The 23,503-nt window shown below is 38.3% G+C and overlaps 1 protein-coding gene across 4 annotated transcripts in view; it reads right to left on the bottom strand.

The window, feature by feature from the left end:
* The window catches only part of ARHGAP15 (Rho GTPase activating protein 15), a 334,404-nt gene that overhangs the window by 41,506 nt on the left and 269,395 nt on the right, over positions 1-23,503 (bottom strand). For all 4 annotated transcript variants that reach the window (XM_050339915.1, XM_050339913.1, XM_050339914.1 and 1 more), the window contains one exon: positions 20,538-20,672. In XM_050339915.1, coding sequence (XP_050195872.1) covers positions 20,538-20,672 — 135 coding nt within the window. The remainder of the gene's footprint in view (positions 1-20,537; positions 20,673-23,503) is intronic.

Raw genomic sequence — 23,503 nt, 5'->3', positions numbered from 1 at the left:
TTCTGCACGTGGTACAGCCAACCCTGCTGTTCCCATTACCAATACAGTAAATATATTTACAAAGGAAAGAGTGGTATGTAATGAACACCATTTTATAAGCAAGTAGACACATTATTATTTATGACAAGAAGCACAGATAGCTCACAGTGCACAAACTGAACAAGAAATAGGTTGTACACACAGATTTTCTGTATTTTTTTTCCCCATTCTCAAAAGTCACAGTAAAGCTACATGGCTCTAAGAGCAAGAAACAACCTTAAAGCCACAGGATAACTCCCAGATGTAGAGGAGCCTTTTGGTGAGTTAAAACTGCCACACTGATTCTTCTCAATTTATGACCTGGAATCAGCTCAGCTAGACCTCAGCTTTTTGTCCATAAACTCACAAGATGGACATGCCACAATACCCTAGGTCCAATTAGCACAAACATCCATTAGAGTGTTAAAAAAACCACTAAAAAAAAAAAAAAAGGAAGTGACTATACAACTATTTTTTTAATTGGGAACAGGAAATTCCAGGAAATTAAAAATTGCACAATATATTGGTCATCTATGTAAAAACAAGGCGAAAAATAAAAATCTGGTACGGTGAAGGAATTAAAGAATAAAAGAAGGCCAACGTCCCTCCCAAGGATATAAAACCAACCTCCTGGAAAACACAATTTGATTGCATCTGGAGCAGAGGCAGGCGGGTGCACCAGGGGAACACGGGACACTGGACAGGCTCCACCACCTCCTAACATGCAATAAAGCTCTCAGCACAACTTCTGAGCTTCTGGACAAAGCATTCCTACACTATTTCATCTGGAGAACACCTCCTTTACCTCCTGACATAGGAAAATATATTACAAGCACACAACAGGGTGAGGGAGTCTGGGGTCACAAACTAGAAAAGAGCTGTCTCGGCCGGGTCACAGTCCCTAAAATTACTCCTACAATACCTGGAGGTTTGAGATGACCTTAACCTTGTCTGAATGTTTTCTGGTTTTTTTTTTTTTAATGGAAAATTTATGAGTGTTATGTATACACATACACAGTCACACATATATATTATAATAGCTGACAAGAGTCAAGGAGTACTAAGGGAAACTTCTTTCTTCACTAAATACGTAATTTAATCTGACAAGAGTAAAAGAATACAAAGAGAAATGTATTTCTTCCCTAAATATGCAATCTAACTCCTCCTATATGTATATATATAAATAATACCACTCCTCCTTTCCCCACCAAGACCCAGCGGTTTGGCATTTTTGGAAGAAAAATTCCTAAGTACCCCAAGCTGCTTTCTGTGTTTAGTGGAGAAGCCTGAGTGCACCAATAAGTCTCTAACTCCACTTGAACTATTGCACTAAACATAGAGATGGCCCTTTCTTCTCTAAAACATTCTGGGCTACAAGCTGGATGTGTCAGCAATATAGCAGATGGGGAAAATGTATACAAGTATATTAATTTTGTGGCCCAGATTTATGCAGAACACATATTTGCACAGATTTTGTATAGGATTCAAAATCTTGTTTTAACCCTTACTAGATAGATGTGAAGCTTGGAAAGAGCAAAAAGGTTTTTAGAGTGGGTGAATGGGATGGAGAGGGCTGTTGCTGTCACTGCTTGCTTTGGGACCTGCTTTACACAAATTAATGTGTGCCTCAGTTTACTTGCTGTGAAACATTTATATTAATGTTACAATCTCACAATGACTTTGCAAAGCTTAATTAGCTCATAACTAATTAGGTTCTTAAAGCTTCCTGGACGAAAGTAGAGCTGGGTGAATCAAGCCAAAAAACGGAAAAAAAAAAAAATTGTAATTTTAATTTTTTTTTGTTCTTTCCAAGTAGATCTCCTGATGAGCCGGCATGTTCACAAATATACAGGTGAGCATTTTTGTTCACTTGAAATCACCCAAAACCAAAAGGGCTGTGCATGGCACTGTGGAGAAATATTTCTGAGAACATTCATACCAGATGTGTGCCCATGACCATCCTGAAAAAACTCTTTTCATTGTCTGCACAATGATTTGTCAACGAGTTATAACGAATTATTTGCCAAAGGAAAAAATAAATTCCCTGACGGCTTTACAGGCTGGTCTATACACACTTTTCAAACTGCTTTAATTACAGTTTAGAAGCAAAGGCAGCCACGTTGGTGCTAAGTTTGGAGATGGAGAGATGGACCTGGGTCTAGGATGGGATGACTCAGTTTTTACTGTGGTCAGTGGAGAAACACTAAGGGTCAGAAGTTTTTTTTCCCTGAGATTTACTGGGTGAATTTGGAGGTGCTGTCTGTGCTGCATGGCTCTGCAGTGGGGATTTCTACTCAAGAGAGCCTCATGTTGGGGTAAGGCCCTGAAGGATTCTATTTTTCTTTGAATAGACCAAACCTTTTAAAAATGGAAAACACCCATTTTTTACACTGTTTGCTACATGGTGGGAGTTACAGAAGTCTTGTATTCCCAGCAACTGTGATGGGACCCCCAGTCCTCAGTGAGGTGCTCAGAGATCCTGGGCAATGCACTGGGAGAGATTCGGCAGCCTCAGCGTGAACAGGTCCGGCAGCCTGAACTGAGCCAAGGCTGCAAACACACACAGAGCCACGAACAGCAGAAGAACCTCAGAGAAAATGCTCTCCCAGAGTCTGATGGAGATGTAAACATCTCCCTCTGGGCTTCCTTCCCAGCCTCAGGCTTAGGTGGTCATGTCCTGCTGCACGACACGGCAGCACCGACACCTCAATCTGCCCGTCGCTTTTCCAGCACTCGCTCATTGTGCTGTTAAAGTATAAACTGCTCAGTAAAGAGACTTGAGTTGTAAGTATCACTTTAATGCTATTATAAAGTAAATACTTAATAGCACAGAGCACTGTATGTAAATACTAAGTACTACAAAGCTTCCTGAACTGCTCTACAACCAACCTCTGTCACTTTCTGGGTTAAAATTGAGGCAGCTTTCAGATTAGCACCTGGTTTATGTTTATTTCTTCAGTGGAAGGTGTCCCTGCCCATGGCAGAGGGCTTGGAACTAGATGATCTTTAAGCTCCTTTCCAATCCAAATCATTCTGTGATGATAACATGATTTCTGAATTTTACCCAGATAAACTTTATATTGAGTCATGTTGTGCACAGGCAATGCTTACAGACACAAATAATTTTGAGACTGCTTCTGGGGTTTTTTTTGTGTGAAAATTTATCTTTATACCATTATATATGTGCCCACTCCATGTACCTTTTTGTTCAAATCAACACAGCCAGAGAAGGGTAAAGTCTGTAAATTTTGTTTTACATTTAACTCAACCCCAGAACATCGTGGGACTTAATGACTGATACACAGTGGAAGTGACAGACAGGAAAACCCTGTTAACCCTCAGGTCCAGAAGATAAGCTGAAACATTTTCAAAGAATTCATCGTGACTGGCATTACAAAAGTGGCTCGGTTCATTAGGTGAATAATTGCCAGTGAATTTTTAGCACGACTTCCATGCAAGTAATGGACAAAAGGAGACCGGTCTAAGCCATACATTAAAATATTTCTGCAGTATATTTGACAGGCCTAAGCCAAAAAAAAAAAATATTTGTATTGACTGAAAAGCTGCATTTCTGTAGTACCTTATTCAATAACTCAGGAGAACATACAGTGTGCTATCTGCAGGATAGCTTTTTTTTCCCTCCAGATGTCTCTTTTTCCTTCCAGAAGTTGCAGAGCATTGGACAAGCAGTAACAGATGATGAACACATGCATAACTACAAATGGGCAAGCTGATTGTTTTCAGAATTGGTATAAACATTTGCTCTTGGATTGAGATTTAGCCCATAGCAAATCTTTACATTCTCGTTATAAACCTCTGACAAAAAGAGCTTCTAATGAAAATGCTGACAGTGTGAAAACGTGGTTATGGTCAGGAAAACAAATGGATAAAAAGTGGCATTTTGTAGTTCCATATGTATACTTCATCAGGGAAGTCTTTGCTAAGTTTACATTTCAAAGCTAAAGCTTGATGATAACTGCTTCTCCTACCCTTTCTATTTAAGACCCCCAAACCTACTACTATTACTGCTATCTCCTGCACTAAAATTGGAAAAATAAAACCACCAGAGGCTGGGATATGAACTTCTCTGAGAAGCTCAGTGAAAGAGCCAGCAGCTGGGTTTTTAGCATCCCTTTTATTTTTGATTATATAGATAATAGTAGAACTCAACAGCCCTAATCAGGACATGGATTCACTGCAGTAGGGTGTTACAGACTGGAAAAAAAAGGGGGGAAAAATCAGACATGAAGAAGAGAACTGCATTGTACATGTCTGTATGGGGGTTATGGCAGGAGGCAGAGGAACAGGAGGAGAAAGAAGGGCCCAGAAGGAAAGAAAAGGTGAGACAGGCCCTCCTGGAAGCCTTTCCCAAAGGCCACTGATATATCTTGGGAGGTATATAAAGTGCCCCTGTCCCTTTCCTGCCTGAAAGTGGGGTATCTGAAGGGCTATGGAGTTTCTTCCAAACTTAGGCTTGATGTTCTTTTTGGGTAGGAAGTGCCAATATAGGAAACAAGGAGGATTAAGCACTGGGGGAGTTTCAGCCCTGCATTTACAAAAAAAAAAAAAAACAAAAACAAAAAAACAAAAGGAAAATATAACTTAGGGCATGCAAGACATACCGTGCCCACAGTCTTGCTGGCCACTCCATGTCCCACAGGGAAGAAAGTGAGGAGAGGCAGATGCATACAAATTCTATTCTTATTCATTAAAGCACAAGCAAAGTGTAAATCAGTAGATGGTAACAGCACAGAAATGTGAGTTTACAAGCACAGAGCATCTGAATGTTTTTAGGGACAATCCGCTGAATTAGGTGCTGTTTGACAGAGCATTCATGTCTTTCTTCAGCACCACCAGGGCTTGCTAGGCTTGCCTTAAACTAGTAACTATGGAATAGAAGAAAAAGATAAGAGAACGTAAGATAGAAAAAACCCCCAACATTAAAACCCCTAAACCAAGTTCTTAAGAAGCAGGGATGTCAAACAAACATGGGGCTGATAACCAGGAGGAATTTGGACACAGGGATGGTGCAAGAGGGTGTGTGGAACAACAAAACCAGTCACAATATTTGCAGTGGCGTCCCTGACTGTTGGGGGGGGGGGAAACAGAATCACCTCTCCTTGACTGACAAGTCCTATCCAGTTTTGCAGCCCATTTGTATGAGAAAAAGACTGAAAATTGTCAGGATACTCACGAAAGCCAAAAGCCCCTAAAACTAAGTGAAAAAAAAACAACCTCAAACACTGTGATAGAAGCAAAAAATGTATGTGGTGAGACACAAAGGATCTCAGTTAAATCATGACTGAGCATGCCAGAGGAATGGCAAGGAACTGCAAACACCTGAAGGAAGCAAACATGAAGGATAAGGTGGTGCCTCCTCTGGAGCCAGTAAGAGTTCAGGGTGATGCAAATTTCTACTGAGAGGAGACAATGTTCAGCACAAGGAGGAGGTTATGGGAAGTGATGTTTTCCATAGAATCCCAGAATGGTTTGGGTTGGAAGGGATCTTAAAGATCCCCTAACTCCAACCCCCATGGGCGGGGACCTAAAATAATTTTGCATAAAACAAATTAAAATGTAGCCAAATTTCAGGAAGAACTCCTGACAGCAGGCTTGCCTGTGGAACTGGAAAATCCTCTAAGTGCCACATATGGTAAACAAACAACCCTTGCTCAGAAAGACTTCTCTGGCTTGTGGGATAATGAACGCGGAATTATATCATTGCAACAATATACACCCGCTGAATTTGACTCCACTTGAAGAGATGAGAGCTCTTAAGTTGCTACGTTGAAAACAATTTAATTGAACCTTGCTAATTAGAATATAACAAGTAGTTAAAAATTATGCAATGCTTTAAAAATATTTTAATTAATTTGAAATTCTGATGGTAAATTAGTAAATGCACGTCAGTGACTTCCCGTGCTCGACTCAATGCATCATGTTAAAAAAAAAAAATAAAAATATATATATATTTGTCAATAGGGACACTGAGAAAACATACACAAGTAGAAAATAATAATGTAGAGTAAGGAATAATTAATTAATTCAAGCTTCAAGATAAGATCACTGTGTCCTGCTGACCCTACATGTTAATCAGTTGATTGATTAATTGCTACAATCATAATAATTATAGGGTATAAATCTAAATACATTTAATGATAGTTTACACTTAGAATAAAAATGTCTTTTATGTCTGCTTATCTTCATCATTTCTTGAAGCCTAGTCATATTTTTTGTTTGCCATAAATAAACCTGAAGCATTTTTAGATGTTATCTTTGTGATGAGGTAGGTTTAGACTTCATTCATCTAATCAGTAATATTTTTTTGAGTGGCCTCCACCTCCTGTCTAACGAAAAATATGTTCCTAGATGAGAAACAATTGATTATGTGCAGTAACCAATGCAGCTTCATCAAAAGCTCATCCTTAATTGAAAGAAAAGGGGACATACCAATGAGGCTATTCTGTAATTATAGACTGTCTTTAACCAGAAGAGTTTCACATATTGAATGATTCTGCCATATAAACTCAGTCTGAGGTGAAATAGTGAAGTAGATCAGCAGCACAGAAAAATATAAAAAAAAAATCCAAAGAAAATGAAGAATTTTGCTGATTTCTGATTTATAGATAATAGAGAAGATCTTGACAGCTACATCATCTTTGAATTTTTGCTTTGTCATTAAACCTTATCATGCTTTATGACTGCACTAAAGGGACAGTATGGTCCTTGTACCTCAACTGGCTCAGCTGAAATCCAGTTTTTTAACTGAAAAAGAAAATGAAAAAGAAAAAAGTCCTACTCAGTTAAATCTGAATGCACTATTAAAGACCAGGTCTTAAATTACTTAGTCAGTAAAGAGGTGTTTCAGTAGGACTGACAGGTAGAAGCTGTAGTAGTTTGTACACTGCATGTTCCGTGGATAAAATCTCTTGTCTCTATTACTGCCAACCTGGTTAACAAGTTTTACATGTTTGGGCCTGACTTCTACTTAGATTATAACTCCTTTGTGTTTCTCTTGAAGGGAAAAGTGATCTGAAGTGGGAATTTCATTTCCTTCAATTCAATCTGAGAAAACACAGCAAAACATCTTGGTGAATTAAGAATTAAATTTCTTTCTCTTTTTAACATTATAAAAAACCCTAACGTAAATTTCCGTGCACTCTTGCCATTGCAACGCATCAAGAAATCTTAAATAAGTGCATAATTTAATTTCTTAAAAAGAAAAACAGGAGTTTCTGTTAAAATACAGACCAGATTTCCTGACCATTTTCAATTGTGCAGTTCTAGAATTTTTGGATTCTTCATTTATAGAGTTTGTATCCATATACTGCTTTGCAACTATCATTTTGCAGTGATATTTGTTAAATAAATAATGCTAGGTTAGGAATGATAGTATAAATAATTTAAGGAGCCACTAAAGCATTAAAAAAACACAAACTCTTAAGCAGGCAAATTCCAAGAGGATGAACTTTTACAGTCTTCAAAGGGTTACCTGACCTTCTACTTCTGCAGCTTGCTTGTCTCAAAGTTACAGCAAAGGAGGAGATAACATGAATCTGTACTATAAAAGTAAATTACTATCATGAATATTAAGCAACAAGGATATAATAAACATGACTGCTTACATGATTCTGATTTATTGATACTGATTTGCTAGTAAATTATCACACAAAGTACTCGTTTTAGTTGTTCAGGAACATGTGCAAAATAAAGCTTGGTGGACACTTCCCAAAGACCTTGACATCTGTCACTGAATTCATAGTTGGGAATCTTGATGCATTTTTTTTTCTGGTATGGGATACAGTGGTGTATTTACTTTTCCTTTCAACAGATTTATTTATTTTTAATTTTTGTCTGCCTGGCTTCCTTAAACTCTCTTTTTTTTTTAGCCATGCACAGTCTTTTAAAACTACTATCATGGAGGTTCAGCTCTGACACAGTGGAACAAATCCAGCTGCAAAATCTCCTAAAGGCTGTTCATGCTTGTTCTGTTAAATAGTGCTCACTTTGAGTCAAGAGGTTTCATTACTATATTTATGAACCTCTTGGCACCAGGAGTTGGGATTTCCCAGTGCTAAGCATTAATGCATTTTGCATCACTCTTTAGCATCGGGAACTCCAGATCACTGGTGCTGAGGGGTTAAAGACAGTTAAAAAAAAAAAAAAAAATAGCCCAGATCTTTATTTCCAGATAGAAATCTTCAGTGCATGTGTGTGTGCTCAATATGTGTGTGTGTGGATAGCCTGAGCAAACATCAGATAGAAAGAAGGCTGCCACAGCCACCAGCTACCAGGATCTGCAGGTTTTAAGGGACCTCAACATTAACATTCCTATATTCTGCATCAGATATTTGTTATCCAAATGGATGGAAAGTATCCTATCTGAAAATAGGATTATTCTTCTTTAAATTTAAAGCCTGCTTTGTGCTTATGTGGCTTATATCACTTCATGACATGGTGTGTTATGTCAAACCTAAGATTATTTTTGGAGATTTCTGAGACAGAATCTACTTCATTTTGCCTGTCATCAGCCTAAAGCATGTGCCAAAAGACCCCTTTTTTTTTTCCAAGGCAGTGATTCACAAATACCATCTGAACTAAAGGACAGCTTCAAAGCAAAAACACAGATCTTGGATCAAATTCTAAGAACATCTCTTAAAGTGGTTACTCTCATCACGGTTTAATATTTTTCTCTGTGGAGGATTTATATCCCCAGAGTGGGCTAATTTTTTTTTCTTTAAATGCTTATACACTTAAGCTTGCAAGCAGGAATGTGGCCTCAAAAGGTGCCCTGATCTGTGGTGTAAAGAAAACCAAGCACCAACCTCAGCTGCAGAGAGTGTAGGTTAGTTCTGGCTGCATGTGAACATGAAGATGCAAATCAAACATGAGCCAAGGAAAAGGCTGTTCTAGAAGTGGCACTTGTTAGCCCAGAGCTGGAGCTGCAGAAGCGTATATAAACCTGCCTGCCAGGCAAATCTTCCTGCTTCTCCCAGCTTGGTTTTGTTTGAAAAGGAAATTAAAAAAGGGAAACTGGAAAAGAAAAAAAAAAAAAAAAAGGAAACTGAAAAGGAGATTGAAAAAGGAGAGGTAGAGGGAAGAGGACAAGGAAAAGGGAAAGGAAAAGGAAAGAGAAAAGGATAAAAGGGGAAGGAAAAGAAAAAGAAAGAGCAGGAGAAAGAAAGAAGAAAAAAGTAAGAGAAAAGAAGAAAAGGAAAAGGAAAAAGAAACAGGAAAGGGAAAAGGATAAAAGAAGGAAAAGGAAAAAAGAAAGAAAGAGAAAGAAGAAAAAAAAGAAGAGAAAAAGAAGAAACAGAAAAGGAAAAAGAAAAGGGAAAGAGAGAAGGGAATGGATAAATGGAAAGGAAGAGGGACAAGAAAAAGATAAAATGGGAATGGAAAAATAAAAGAAAGAAAAAGGAAAATAAAAAGAAAAAGGAAAAGGAGACGAAAATGGAAACAAACCAGGAAAAGTTGAAAAGGAGGAAAAGAAAAAAGTTGCAGCTTGTGCACTCACTCTCTTTGCCCTCATTGTGGGTAGGCACACTGTGTATGTACCAGGGCAATTTCCTCTCTGCCCCTCTTTAATTTCACTGTCACCTGTAGGAGTGTGGAGATAAGATATGCCCTGCAAATAAGGTTGGGTTTTAGTTCTGGTCACCTCTCTCTTTCTCTATATGTGCAGCCCTCTCCCTTTACATGATGTGTTAGAAGTGCCAGCTTGGAAAATATTTTCCTTGCTCACCAGGGCTCTCCTGATAACGAGCTACAAACACCAGGGGTTTCATATGAGCTTACACAGATTAGTTCTCAGTCACATTTTGTGGTTCTAAAACCTTTGTGAGTCCCACCTTTCTGTTTGCCTCAGATCTTCTGTTTTATATGAGTGATTAACACATGGTTTGATTTTCTGGCCATCTAAGCACATCTTGGTGAAGAATTTTTGTGCCTGAATTGCGATTTTTATTTTGTTCCCAGTGCAAAAGTGTTTAACAGTGAAGGAGTCAGACCATGAGCTGTTGGTGAATTCGATGGTGCTCCTGATCTCAGTGAGATTATCTGTGTGATGTACTGACATCCCAGGCAATTAAAGCAGTAGTGCTGGGGACAAAATATAACAATAATCACACGGGTTAACGGGCTGATGAATTTTATGTAGAAGGGAGTCAAAGGTAGCAGTTTGATTCCCCTGGAAGCAAGAAAAACTGCATTTTATTTTAAAATTGTAGGCAGTTTCTGCATCCAAATAAACATCCTTAAAAGTTGTGTTCAAGGAGTTCCTTGTGCAGTGAGTTTCTTTGTTCAATGAGTTCTTGTTGCCTCAGGGCCACATACTCCCTGATAGGAGGAGGATGTGCAGCACTACTCAGTGTTTCCATTCCCACACTATTTCTTACTTTACTTGACTTCCCTTTTAGCTGTTATCTGGTACAGCTGGTGGAGTACAGCTGCTAAGGATGCTTTTCCACAGCCACATTACCCAGTTTTCCAGCACTACTTTTTCACAATTTGTGTCCCTCAAGAGACATTATAAATCCTATTAACTCTGAACTCTGGCCCAGCCTTGGTAAGAACACAAGCCTACCCTCACATTGAGACATCAATACTTTCCCAAAGTATTTCAGTTTGCAATTGCACTTTCCACAGCAGACACAGATCCGCTCAAAACAGAGACACTGAGCAGCAGGATCTGTGACAAGTGATGCCCTTCAGGGAAGGGGAGCTTGGACCTCCAATCTGGGCCTGATTTCAACCTGTGTCTTAACTTTTCCCTGAAATTCTGTGAAATTCAGTGAGCACTCTGTAGATAGTGCTACTGTTGTTATTCTGGCTGTATTGCTGTGGTTTTTTATGCCCTTTAGAAACACACAGTTTTCCTCTTCCAAACCTGTATTTCTGCTATTAGGGTAAACTGTGAGGATGCTTTATGATTCATGACTTGATTCAGAGCCTGCCTACTTTGTGGAACTTTCAGAACATTTATTTTCTTCTTTCTTTGTCCATACCAAACCATTGCTAGAACATTTTCAGAAAAAAAATTAGCAACTGTAACCCCTTTCTTACCTAGTATTGCTCTTAGGTGCTAGAGTGACAGAAAAAACAGGGCCTTTATTACTTAATTTTCCATCTACCAGATTCCCATCCCAAAGTTTTTCTTAGTCCTAGGTCTGAAGGCTAAGGCTATGCACTTTCTTCTGGCTCAGTTGTTTGAAGCATTTAGGATACATAGAAGTACTCCATAAAGTTAGTGCCTACTCTGAATACTGCAGCTGTAGTAGTCTAGTACACTTCAAATAGTGTACAAATAGTGTACTAAGTCTTCAGATATCCATGTGATGAGGACCAGAGAACAACTCAGTTGTTATTTCTTTACACCAAGACATTGTGATGCTGGTTCAGATCCAACGTGCCACCACACAGAGAGGTGTGGTGCTACTCTGATTTGGGAAGGTAGCAACTCTTAGATAGTAGGAAGGTGTATGGAGAGGGGAAGACAGCCCAGCACCGTGGGTGCTGACTCTCAGCATCCCTTTCTCTTGTTCTTGGAGGTTCTCCTTTTCCCTCCCTTCCCGGTCTTCTCTTTCCACTTTCCCCCCACTCATTTCTTCCATTTTTGCACCTCTGAAACTGTGTAACTGGGGCATTATAGGCTGCCTCTCCTCCTGTTATTACTTTCCCCAAGTGGAAACTTCAGTCACAAGCATGGTGAAACGTTTTTCCCCCTCGAACCCAGAGTGCCAATTCTCACTTTGTCAAGAGCTCCAGATAACCCTCACGAGAAGTTCCTCTCCCCTGCCTCCCGCAAACACTCCAGGTTACAGAGATCTCGTCACAGTCACTAAAGAGCTCCTTCTCTATCTTTTTCCCAACCCTTTTCTGCCCAGTGCTGTTGCTCAGATTTCTCAGTTTCTCTTTCAGCATTCTCTCCTGCTCGATTTTCTCCATCAGTCTCACTTATGCTAACCCAGATATGAACTCTCAACTTGGCTTGTTTCTTTGTTCTGCCCTTTCTTTCATAGAATCCCAGGATTATTTAGGTTGGAAAAGACCTCTAAGATCATCAAGTCCAACCTTCAGCCCAGAACTGCCAAGGCCACCTCTAAACCATATCCCCAAGTGCCCCATCTACACATCTCCTAAATCCCCCCAGGGATGCCACTTCAACACTTCTCTGGGCAGCCTATGCCAATGCTTTTTCCCTTTAAAAGATTCTCTTAACCACAGATAAAATTTAAAATTACACATGTCCTAAAAGTAAGTATAAAAGGAATAAACTGAAACTTATGTCTTTCTCCATTTAAAAGTGTTTGATTTCATCCTCTGAAAACCAGCAATCAGGGTAAAGCTACAGAGAGTTACTGGAGCCTCAGTGATTAATCTGTCATCAGTTACAAATATAAACTACTGTTTTGCAGATTGAAGTGAGTCAGATGACATTTCCTCCAAGCATCCAATGGCTTCTCCAGCTTCCCCTAAATATTAATGCTCTGAGCACCTTCCTCCCATGGCAGGTAACAACCCAGAAAAAAAACTATTAACTTTGTTATTATTTGTGCAATCAAGGACAAGTCACAGTTTTGACATAAAACTGTCTTGTAAGTGCTATTTGAAAGCCCCAGCTTCAAAGCACGATGCTGGACCTTCCATGTACATCAAAGTTCTCGAAAAAGGTTCTCACTGTGTAGATTACTGCGGATTTGTATCCAATAATTTATTGCGGGAGCATTAAACCATTCATATCACAAACACCTGTGCAAGCCAGTTGGCCTAGTCAATTCTTGTTTAACATTTAATTATGAATATAATTAGCATGAGTTAAGAGACAGGCCAGGCATCCGCAATAAAATTTCTGCTATGCTAAAGAAATTATAACTATAATAACAAAAAAGACTAAGCTGGGGGAGAAAATGTCCCTCCTACGCAAACGTTTGCACGACAGCAAAATCCTAGCGCAGATTCCTTTAAAACTTCTTCATTTCCTTTGATGATAATTGGAAAGCCTCCACCATATTTACAAGAGCAAATTAAACAGTTTTCCTGACCCTTTAATATTAAGGCAATTTTCATCACTGGTATAACCCTTTCAATGAGATTCCTCAGAGTTTCCTCTTTTCCTCAAAATGTAAATGTTGTCCATTAAATATAATTTAAATATTTGTCCATTCGACAGTGTCACTGGAACACTGTGTTAGGTAAAGTTCACAAAGGGGAAAATCCAATTAAAATGTTATTTCGGTGCACATCTAAGAGTTTTGTGAAGTGCCCATCAGAATTGTGTGCTATCAGAAAAAAAAAGGATTAGTAAATATCACAATGTATCTTGTTTTAAAGGCAGAGGCTCATGTTTAGAAATGTTTAGAAATATAAAAGCTAAAGTCAATCTAGAACCAGGCTCCCTATGCACAGAGAAAAGCCCTGCAGAGGAGCTAAACCTACAGGTGTAGATTTTGTTTACAATTCCTTTACAACAACTTACCTACTAATGCCCTTCATTTCTTATCATTTCTTAATTTTTTTAGTTGGGCTACTTTCCACCTCAAAACAAAAAATCTATTCAAAGACATGACCTCTAATTTTATTTTTTTTCCCCCCCTAAAACACTTGCTTACAGACCTGAAAAGATCTATTTAAAAATGCTGTTGAGCAGAAACAGTTTGCAACTGTGAAGAAAAGGTCATTGAAAAAGAACTAGGAGGTTACCAGGACATATTGTTCCTTGACACCTCCTGAGAACAAAGAGCCTGGAATGAACCTCTTTAGTTACCAGTTTGCTGCTATTGCAAATACAACAGCCTCCATTTACATCTTCAGTGGAGATATTCTTTCTTACTGACTCCAATCTGAGTGGAGATTGTGCTAGAATATGGTAGTTATAATGTTTGGGAAAGTTACAGTTTAAATATATTTGTATAATTTTTACTTTTTTATTAATTTATTGTTTTCATTCAGGATGATCACATACACTTTTAATCTGTATTTCATTAACACCCCTATTAAAAGCCTTCTCTTTCAGTGTCTCTGTCTCCTATATCATCTTAGCATCTCTTCTAAAATGTGAGGGTTTTTCCTTTCTCTTCCATATATCAGTTAATCCTTCCTGAATCAGAATTTCACACAACTTTCCAGATAAGATTTCAAGAATATTTCAGAAGTGGATTTAATACTACTCAGACTCCACTGAAAATATCTAGCATCACTTTATGATTGAGATGCTACTATTATTTAATGTTATTTTGCTTGGGAGAGTATATGTACCACATACATATTCATGTATTTACATGGATGGATATGCTTGAGATTACACTACCCATAAAATCATTCCTTTTTTTAAATCTTTTAAAAAGTTGTACCTCAACTTTTGACTACTTCTTGTTTCTACACTTTTTTTTTTTTTGTTCATGTTATTTTATTGATCTCTACTGTCTTCTGATATTTATTTGGACAAAAATGTATTAATTATGCAAAATATATTGTGGTGACCTTGGATCTGTTTATAAATCACCATGTTCACATGAAATTGAGGCTTTCTGATGCCATGCCAAGCCCCAAAACTTCCTTGGACAAGTACATGGAGGAGAGGAAAACAATTTCAATAGGAGGCTCGCCAACTGTGAATCTGAAGGCAGTTTGATTAGGACTCGAAGCCCACAGATTGAGATTATGACAGAAATTTGCATAATGCCAGAGACTGATAAGATTTGGTTTCTCAGGAACCTATTACGTGATGATGTTAAGAGACTGTCATGGATTTCTTGCAGTGCAATATGCTGACTTGTCTTTCCAAGACGAGTTGGCCTTGAGCCTTGTTCTTTGTAAGCCTCGAGTGAGGTTTCTTTAGATGCCTTTTGAAAATCTCTTTAGACATCTTTTGTAACTTTCCACCAAGATGATACAAGGATGTTATGACTGTCAGAATAAATGAATGTATTTGCTTCCTTTCTGTTTCCCAGCTACTATTTTCATAACACTGCATAGTAGTTCAGAGCAGGTCCTTGCTGAACTATTTTTTTTCAACCAGTGTAGCTCTGTTCTTTGGTCATGATTATGTATTGATGACTTGATTTGTTGATTGCCTCCTGACACAGGTTTTTTTGTTGTTTTGTTTGTTTTCTTTTTTTTTTCCCTCCCCTGATTTTGGTGCAGACAGCTTCTGTACAAATTCCTCAAAAGTTACATTATTCAGTGCAAAATTTGCTATGGTCTGCTGAAGGCAACTGACCAACATGGAGAGGACTGACAACTGCTGATAGCTTTTGCGGGTCTAAAAAAAGTCTATTATTGCCATGGGAGATGAATTTACTGCTTTGCTACGTTATCTTCATAGATTTTGTCAGACAAGGCCAGTAAAGACCAGTGTCAGAGACCAGCAAAACTATAATGACTTTTTTATCTAACAAATTTCCTACCCAAAAAAGTTACAAAACTCTATCTTGTGTAAGATGCTAAATAACCATCTTCAGTTTCCATACAGTGGGGTAACACATAACATTGTAGGATTGATAGGAATGACATTGAGAATTCTGCTTAGCATGCACCAGGAGACCCTAATTGATATATCGAAAGGATATGTGTGAAATAATTTGAAAAAAGTGTTAATGGTCTATCAGAAAAATCAAAGAAAAAAAAAATCCAGATCTTGAAAAAACAAAAATTAAATGAGTACTAATGTGGACCTTGGGTGGTGTCTAGGCACTTAAATTCTGAAAAACCTTATTTGGTTGCCGTCTATCCCTGAAGGTGTATAAGCTAATTAGATGTTGTGATTGTGCCCTTCGAAGAACTTTAGGTGCCTATGGCTCTACTTCTCCCCATGCAGAGAAATTCTTGCTTCCCTTTTCCAGCCAGAGCTGCAAAGCCTGAGCTCCAGGGATAGGGGATTACTTTGCCCAAGTGTCTGGGGAGATTGATCCTGGGGGAATTGCCAGGACTGAAGCCACATATGCTAATCAGATCTGGTGCTCTAAAAATCATAGAATCATAGAGTGGTTTGGGTTGAAAGGGATTTAAAGATCATCCAGTTCCACCCTCTGCCACAGACAGGGACACCTTCCACTAGACCAGGTTGCTCCAAGCCCCATCCAACTGGGCTGTGAAGACTTCCAGGGATGGGGCAGCCACAGCTTCTCTGGCAAGCAGTGCTAGGGCCTCACCACTCTCATAGGCATGAATTTTCACCCTGATGTCTAATCTAAACCTGCTCTCTCTCATTTTGAAGCCATCCCTCCTTGTTCTGTCTCTCCATGCCCTTGTAAATAGTCTCTCTCCATCTTTCTTGTAGGCTCCCTTCACCTTTCTCCAGAGACCTGGTGGTGGATGTGGATCCCACATTTTCTTTTCCTCACATGGAGACCTGAGACATATCAGGTTGTGGATTCCACTGGAAAGCCTGCAAGTCAGATTTTCAGCACTACTATTTTTATTAATCTCATTCCTCTGTTCATCTGCCTCAAGTGGGAAACCCACAGCAGTAACAGATATATTCATTGAGAAAACTGTCTGCAGGAGAATCATAATTCTGGCAGAAGGATTTCTATTTAGAGTATATATATATATATACACACACACATCTGCCTCTGTGTGTGCATTTTAAACAATAAATCTCCTATTTATCTACAGTATTTACGTGACACCTTTTAAATTCATATTAGAGATAAGGAACTGAAATGAAGGCATAATCACTAGACCTCATTGAAAAAAATCTTTCCAACGTAGTAATCTTTCCAACCTGTTGCTGAGAAAATCAAAGACCTGAACTCAAGCCTTCCAAACCAGAGACAGATGTTGCAGCTTTGGGAACTGGGTGGAATTTTCCTTTGTGGAATATCAGTGGGGTTTTTTTGTAACTGCAGTTGGACAGATGCACTGCCTATGCAGTTCTCTCCAGCTGAAAAGATCTGGAAGGACTAGTGGATATTTAAATATTTCCTGTTCTGTGGATGTCAGACATCCCTGCACAGAAAACTAGTAGACAAATTACTTTTTTTTTTTCCATGCCTTCTGCCTGAGACTTTTCAAGAAAACTATTTCAGTTAAGACTTATAATCAACTAACACATTTACCTGCTAATATTTTTTAACAGATTTTGGGGGTAGATGTTTATCATTTCGGTGGATAAAGTCCTGGAATAAGTTTGTATGGCCATGCTGGTTGAATTCTGTAAATAAGGTGATTAAGTGTTTCAGTTATTGGCACTTCTACCACCTTACTCACATGAAGCACAATTTTACTTGCAGACAATCTGTTGAACCACGTCTGTTGATCTTCCAGAAAATCAATAGAACTATTTGCGGTACTGAGTAATTTAAGTGTGGCTGAACCTGACTTCATAGCAGCATTTGGGCACATTTCAGAAGTGCATATTTCATCCAAAATACCACAAGATGACTTGCCAGTAATACCAGACAAAGTCCTTGAAAAAAAACAAAAAACAAAAAACAAAAACCAGACTACTTTCCAAATCCTAAGAAACAAAATTAGTATTAGGTCAGAGGTCTATTGGCCTTCCATTTATCGTTTATAAGTTCTCTGATATAAGCTGTATGGACAGTAATTATCCAGCTTCAGCCCAGCAAGCAGAATTCTGAGATTCTATAATGCCCTGAATTATTTCCTGATACTCTGGTCATATCTGAAGTGTTCTAAGAGCATGGCCATATCTAAAGTTATTTTCAGGGGAAATTGAAGGTGGAGAGCAAGTGCTTTTCCTAACACACAGTACTGTAAAATTTTGTTCCCATGCATATAATAGAGATGTTAATTCAAATGGCAGCATCCAGGAAAATTAATACTAAGCTTGCTACGGATTTTTTCCACATAAGCTTTAAAATAACATAAGCATAAGGAGTCCATGGCACCTTCTGGATACTCATTCCTCCTGAAACATCTAGCTAAATTACTAAATTCTCACGAACCTTTACTGGCAACTTGTTACTATCTACCAGAAGTAGGTTTTTGGACTACTTAATCTTACTTAACAAATTCAAGGCTCTGACTAAGGGGTCTTCAGTGCTGGACCAAGGGTATAATCACCATGGCAATATGTGGGAATCAGGTTGGTTATTTTTGGCATTATTAAGCATTCCTTCTAACTGTAATGCACACCTATGTCCTGCACGCTAATAATTCAAACTTTCGAAAAACAGATACTAGGATCCCTTTTTCTCAACAACTTGAAGAAGAAGAAAGGAAATTTTCTAGCAGCTCAGTACTGATCAGGCAAATTAATTAGCACAAGTAGCCAAAGAATCATCTGTAGTGAAGAAGATATTGAAGAAAAGAGAATTTTTACTTTTGTCTCAGGAGTATTAATATACAGAAGAGCTCCAAAAACACTGAAAACCCCTGATTCTTTCTTATAGATATTTCTTAAGTGGAGTTGGTAAGAATACAGATTTGTAGATACTATGGCAGTAAAGGCCAAATAAAGAGAAGATTGATTGGAAATCATAGATTACTTTAGGCAGTTGGATTAGGTAGAAATCACCCTGATGTGCAGTAAAGCAAGCAACAAGAATTAGGGGTTTGAAATAGTGCAAAGCACGTCTTGGAGTGCTAGCATTTCTTCCTAGGAATAAACTGTCTTAAAATCCCTCTATAAATGACTGTTCATTAGCCTATCAATGTGTATAATGGCTCTCAAAATCATAATAAGAATTAATAATAGTTCAAATAGCAGAAAGGGACATTAATTTCTCACTCATGAATATTAATGCTTTAGTAGACAGACTCTTCTCGACATGATTTCAAACTCTTAATTCACAAGTCCACAACCAGTTACCTTGTACTTTAACTATCAAAAACCTCCCTGTGGGTCCACCAGAAGATTTCAAATCACTCTGACTTGGACACTAGCAGAGAGGATGAGAGTAGAAGACAGCACCAGGAGCGAGATCATGGTGTCCTGATAATGTTCTTCAGAGTACAATAGTGTTTTCACAGCCAAAGGATGTGCCAATAGGCAATAAAAGTAGGGGTAAGGGGGAAGAAGACTCTATTTAGCCCCAGAAAACCAGAATGATGTTGGATTATCAGGAAGAGAAGGTGTTGATGTCAGAGGATGGGTGTTAAACAGTTTGTAGAATTATATGCACAAGAAGAGGTGTGGATGACATGCCAGCTGTGCTCCACGAGCTGGCTTCATCCACTGAGGACACCACACCTCCTTCTTTCCAAGAAGGCAGAGCAGGTGGATGGAGAACCAACTGAGAGGCGTGTTCAGGAGCTGGTGCTTCAATGAGCAGCTTGTCCCAGTGCATCACAAAAGCTGAAGCTGAACAGTAAGAAACTCTTTATTTGTTTTTTTTTCCCCCCTCTTAGCACTTCAGACACTGCAGTAGGAACTTCAGCTTTAGAGATGATGTTCCCCACCTGACTTCCTTTGAAAGGAGAAGAAAGTGAGCTGCCAGGAGTAAACTTTCAGGGAACGCATTCCTTTTGCACCGCGCGTTTAACTGCGCTGCACCTCCGAACAACCAAGCAGGGAAGGATCTTGTGAGATGCATTTAACCTCATTATATCTGGTGCTGGGTATCTTGAAAAGCTTTAGTTGAACTAAAGACTCTTGTGAATATAAAATCAAAGTGAGCTGTACATTAAGGGTTCCGTATTCCCCGACAGCTGCGCATGTGCGCACCCAGCTCTCATTAACGGCAGTGGCAAATACGTGTGCCCATCACTCAGAAATCAGACCTCTGAGTACTTTGTTGGGTTTGGTTTTTTTTTTTTTTCCTAGACAGTTTTCTCTATTGGATCTTTAATTAATCTCCTACTAGGCTTTTTCCCTTTAAGCTATCCCTCTCCCCCCACCCTTCCCTTTCCAACGGGAGTAAACCCCCAAATCACTTTGGTTTTTTTTTTTTTTAAGTTTTTCCAAGCCGACACAGTTTTACAAAATGCACCTGCATATATTAAATACAGAGTGGGTTTGTAGCACACAAACCACAGAGACATGGAACAGAATAAATGCCTGGGACTTTGAAAACACTTTTTCTGCCTGCCAACTTTAGACAAAAAAATTAATAATCAAGCAAAGGTAGATATGAAAATGAGAACATGAATGTTTTTGCATTCTTTTTGTGATCACTGCAAGGCAAGAGTCTGCAACCTTGTGGAACAAAACACACGCATTTCATTCTGATTAACATAAAGACAGCCCCTTCTAACATGATTCACAATTATTAGTCTCTCTCTTGTGTTTGGGGATATATGGATTATCAGCCTAGCATATTTTGAATACATACACATTTTAATTCCTTTCCTAAACCATTTTAGGCACTACATTTAAATCACATAGACAAAATTTATAGATCAATAATTTGATTTTTTTCCCCCTTCTCTCTAGTTAAATACCTAGACGCTGTAGGAGATAAAAGGCAGTCAAAAACAATAAAAAAGGCAGGAGCACGGATAATGGAAGGTAAGTCAGATCTGAGATGCCCCTGTTCTTCTATTTTTAAGTTTATTATTATTTTTATATAACAGGCTATTTCACGAGCTCCTGCTGTATCTGATGTACTTACTTATCGCCTCCACAAACTGTTCAAAGAAGCAGTATGGGAACAGCGGCTCAGGCAGCTCTCTGAAAAACATCTTGAGTGCTCCGGTGACAACGTGGATGTCCTCCCACTGGCTGTCGTCCAAATTCAGCTTCTCTTCTGGGAAAACACGAGGAGAAATGGAACAACTGGTTTTAATGAAACAATTACAAGACACTAATTATTATGTTAATGTTTGCCTACTATCATCAGCAACCGTTAACAGCCTTCTGCACCTAGAGGTTTGGTGCTGTGCATGGTTTTTTTTTTTTTTTTTTTTTTTTTTTTTTTTTTGTAGGAAGAGAACATTTTCAATGGAATACCATCTGTAGGAATGCAGCTAACAAAAAAACAAGAGACACAAAGAGACAGCACCATTGACACAGTATGTCAGATACATTTATTCCCATAATGCATCAGTATGAAAATTAGCATCACAGCTCAACATGATTCAAAGCTATTTGGTTTTGAGGCCGAGGGGCTAAGAGTTGCCAACGATGGACGGCTCAAGGGACCGGCCTAAAGGCCTTGCTGAGCCAACAGGAGACATATGCTAAACATGGCAATAGAAAATGAGTTATTGCTTTACATGTGTTAGCCTTGCTATGTACAAGGGAATAATGGGTAACGCTTTTCTCCTCTCTCTCTCCCTTTTTTTTTTTTTTTTTTTTCCTTGCCTGAATGTAATGTCAGCAAGGAATAGAGGACTGTGAGAGAAAGGATATTAATTCCTTCTTACTGCTTCAAAAATATTTTGTTTGGTTTTCATCTCTGGGAGGAAGATTTGCCCAGCAACAATATTAGACAGACCCCTGTTGGCCTACCTAGGCTATGCAAAGCTGTCAAAAATGATAACACACTAAAGACAAACCACAAGTGCCTCCAAAACTGTTTTGCAAATAAAAAAAAAAAATGTTTTCTTTTGAAGCTTGACTGAGCTAAGGAATTTAAATATAAAAGAAACTAAATGCTAAAATAGAGTTTCTAATAAAAATAAAACAAGATTGGGTGATTATTTTATTTTTGTTTGGGTTTGTTTTTTTTTTCTCCTTTCTTTTTAATTCTAGGAGTGTGATACTTTTAGAACATAATAAACAATGAGATCATAATCCTTATAAAACTCGAGGAAAGTGCAAATCCTTATTAGTCCAAATTAAAATGACACACACTTACTCCAAGTTTTGTTACTCCAAAAATGGAGTTTGCTTTTTTTTCCCCATGTGCTATGATTCTCTCTTCCAGAAATTTTCAGTCTCAATGAAAATCTGGGACCAACCATGAAAACTGTTGAACAAATTTAATTTGAAGCAACATAGTCCTGAAATGTTTTACTAAATGTCACTGAAATTTCATGTTTAGCAGTTCAGTTGGTTTCAAGAGCAGCCTCTTTACTGAACTGTTGTTAAACAAAGTGGTAAAATTGTAGGAGACACATGGACACCCACAATTCCAGATCCCAGTACTTTACCATGATGGTTTTCTCACTGTGGAGTTTACTTCTGGGCAGAAAATCTTATTCGAAATGGAGTCATCTTTCAACTTCTATTTAATAAGTGTTATTAAATGCTTTCAAAATGTCTGGGTTCAGGAAATGTACACAAATAAAGGAATGGACCCAATTCCTTAACTTGGAGAAATGTGAGACAGAGCTAGGAACAAAGGCAGACTTGTGCATTTCATTTAGATGTCTTGTTTGCTTCTTTGGTTTCAAGCCTCTTTTTTTTTTTTTTCCCCCCTTTCTTTCTTTTTTTCCCATTCAATTACCTCAATCATAAAAGTAATGATTTGATCTCAAATGAGTTACCAGAGGGGATCTTCTTTAGACTCTGAGATCATATTTGATTGATCGTATTTCAACAATTAGCCTTTTATTTTGCCACACACTATTGAACTAGATCGACAGCATCTTAGCAGGCCAGCTTTAAACAGTCAACTGTTAACAATAGCATCAAAAAGAGAGACCTGATGGGGTTTACTGTCACTTTAAAGAACAGGGTGGGTTTTCACATTGTTGAAATCTGTCAGATATTTTGAAATGTCCCTCTCACTATGGTGCCACACCCCCTGCGTGCCCTTATAATAAAATTGGTTTTACTCCTGATTAAATCATTTTCTCCCTACCCACTACCATACTTCTCATAATGGACCTGTGTGCTCTACAGCTGGTGTTCTTCCCATGGTACCAATTCTTACTTTATCTTTTAAGCACTTTGCTGCTAAGATCTCATGCAGAGTGCTTATGTTTTGTTAAGAGCTTCATTCTTAGAGAAATAGCTTAACACATGTTCTAAAAATGTTGTACAACTTATTGCTTAAAACACATTTAGAAAATGTATAAGTACTGTAGCCTTGGCACAGAACTTTAAGTAGAAACCTTAAAAAAAAAAAAAAAAAAGAAACACAACTTGTTTTTGCCATGCATTTGTCTTAAATGTCTAAAGTGGAATGCTTGACTTCTAAGGCTTTATAGAGACTTATCTTACCAGATTTTTGCACCATTTCCAGCTCTTCAAGGAAACGTGTTAGGAATGTATCATCGTGAAAGCAAAGGGTGTCAATTTTCCCTCTAGCAATAAGAGAGTTTTTAAAAATGTTTGCTAGAAGGAACAAATGCCAAGTAAAAAAAAAAAAAAAAAAAAAAAAGAGGAAAAGAAAATAGAAGTCCATTCAGTGTAAGACTCTCTGTTGGTTCCCACTGGTTGGAATCTCTCACATACCATGGCAATAGGGCCATAAACAAACACACACACACACACATTTCAGGCTGGGTTTAAGGGGAAGACCTGACTTTTTGGCTTTACTCAGACATACTTCTTATTGGGGTGTTTTGCTTACATAAAGATTAAGTCCCAAATCTGGTATTTAAACTTGACAGTCAAGGACTGCTTTCAGTCAGGAGATACTGTATCTGGGAAGATGCTCAAAATCTCACAGTCCTAAAAATTTGCTTT

Source organism: Myiozetetes cayanensis, unplaced genomic scaffold (assembly GCF_022539395.1).
Source record: "Myiozetetes cayanensis isolate MyiCay16 unplaced genomic scaffold, myiCay2020 scf9, whole genome shotgun sequence".
NCBI lineage: Eukaryota > Metazoa > Chordata > Aves > Passeriformes > Tyrannidae > Myiozetetes > Myiozetetes cayanensis.
The sequence above is the reverse complement of the archived record's forward strand: the minus strand, read 5'-3'. Positions and strand labels throughout refer to the sequence as shown.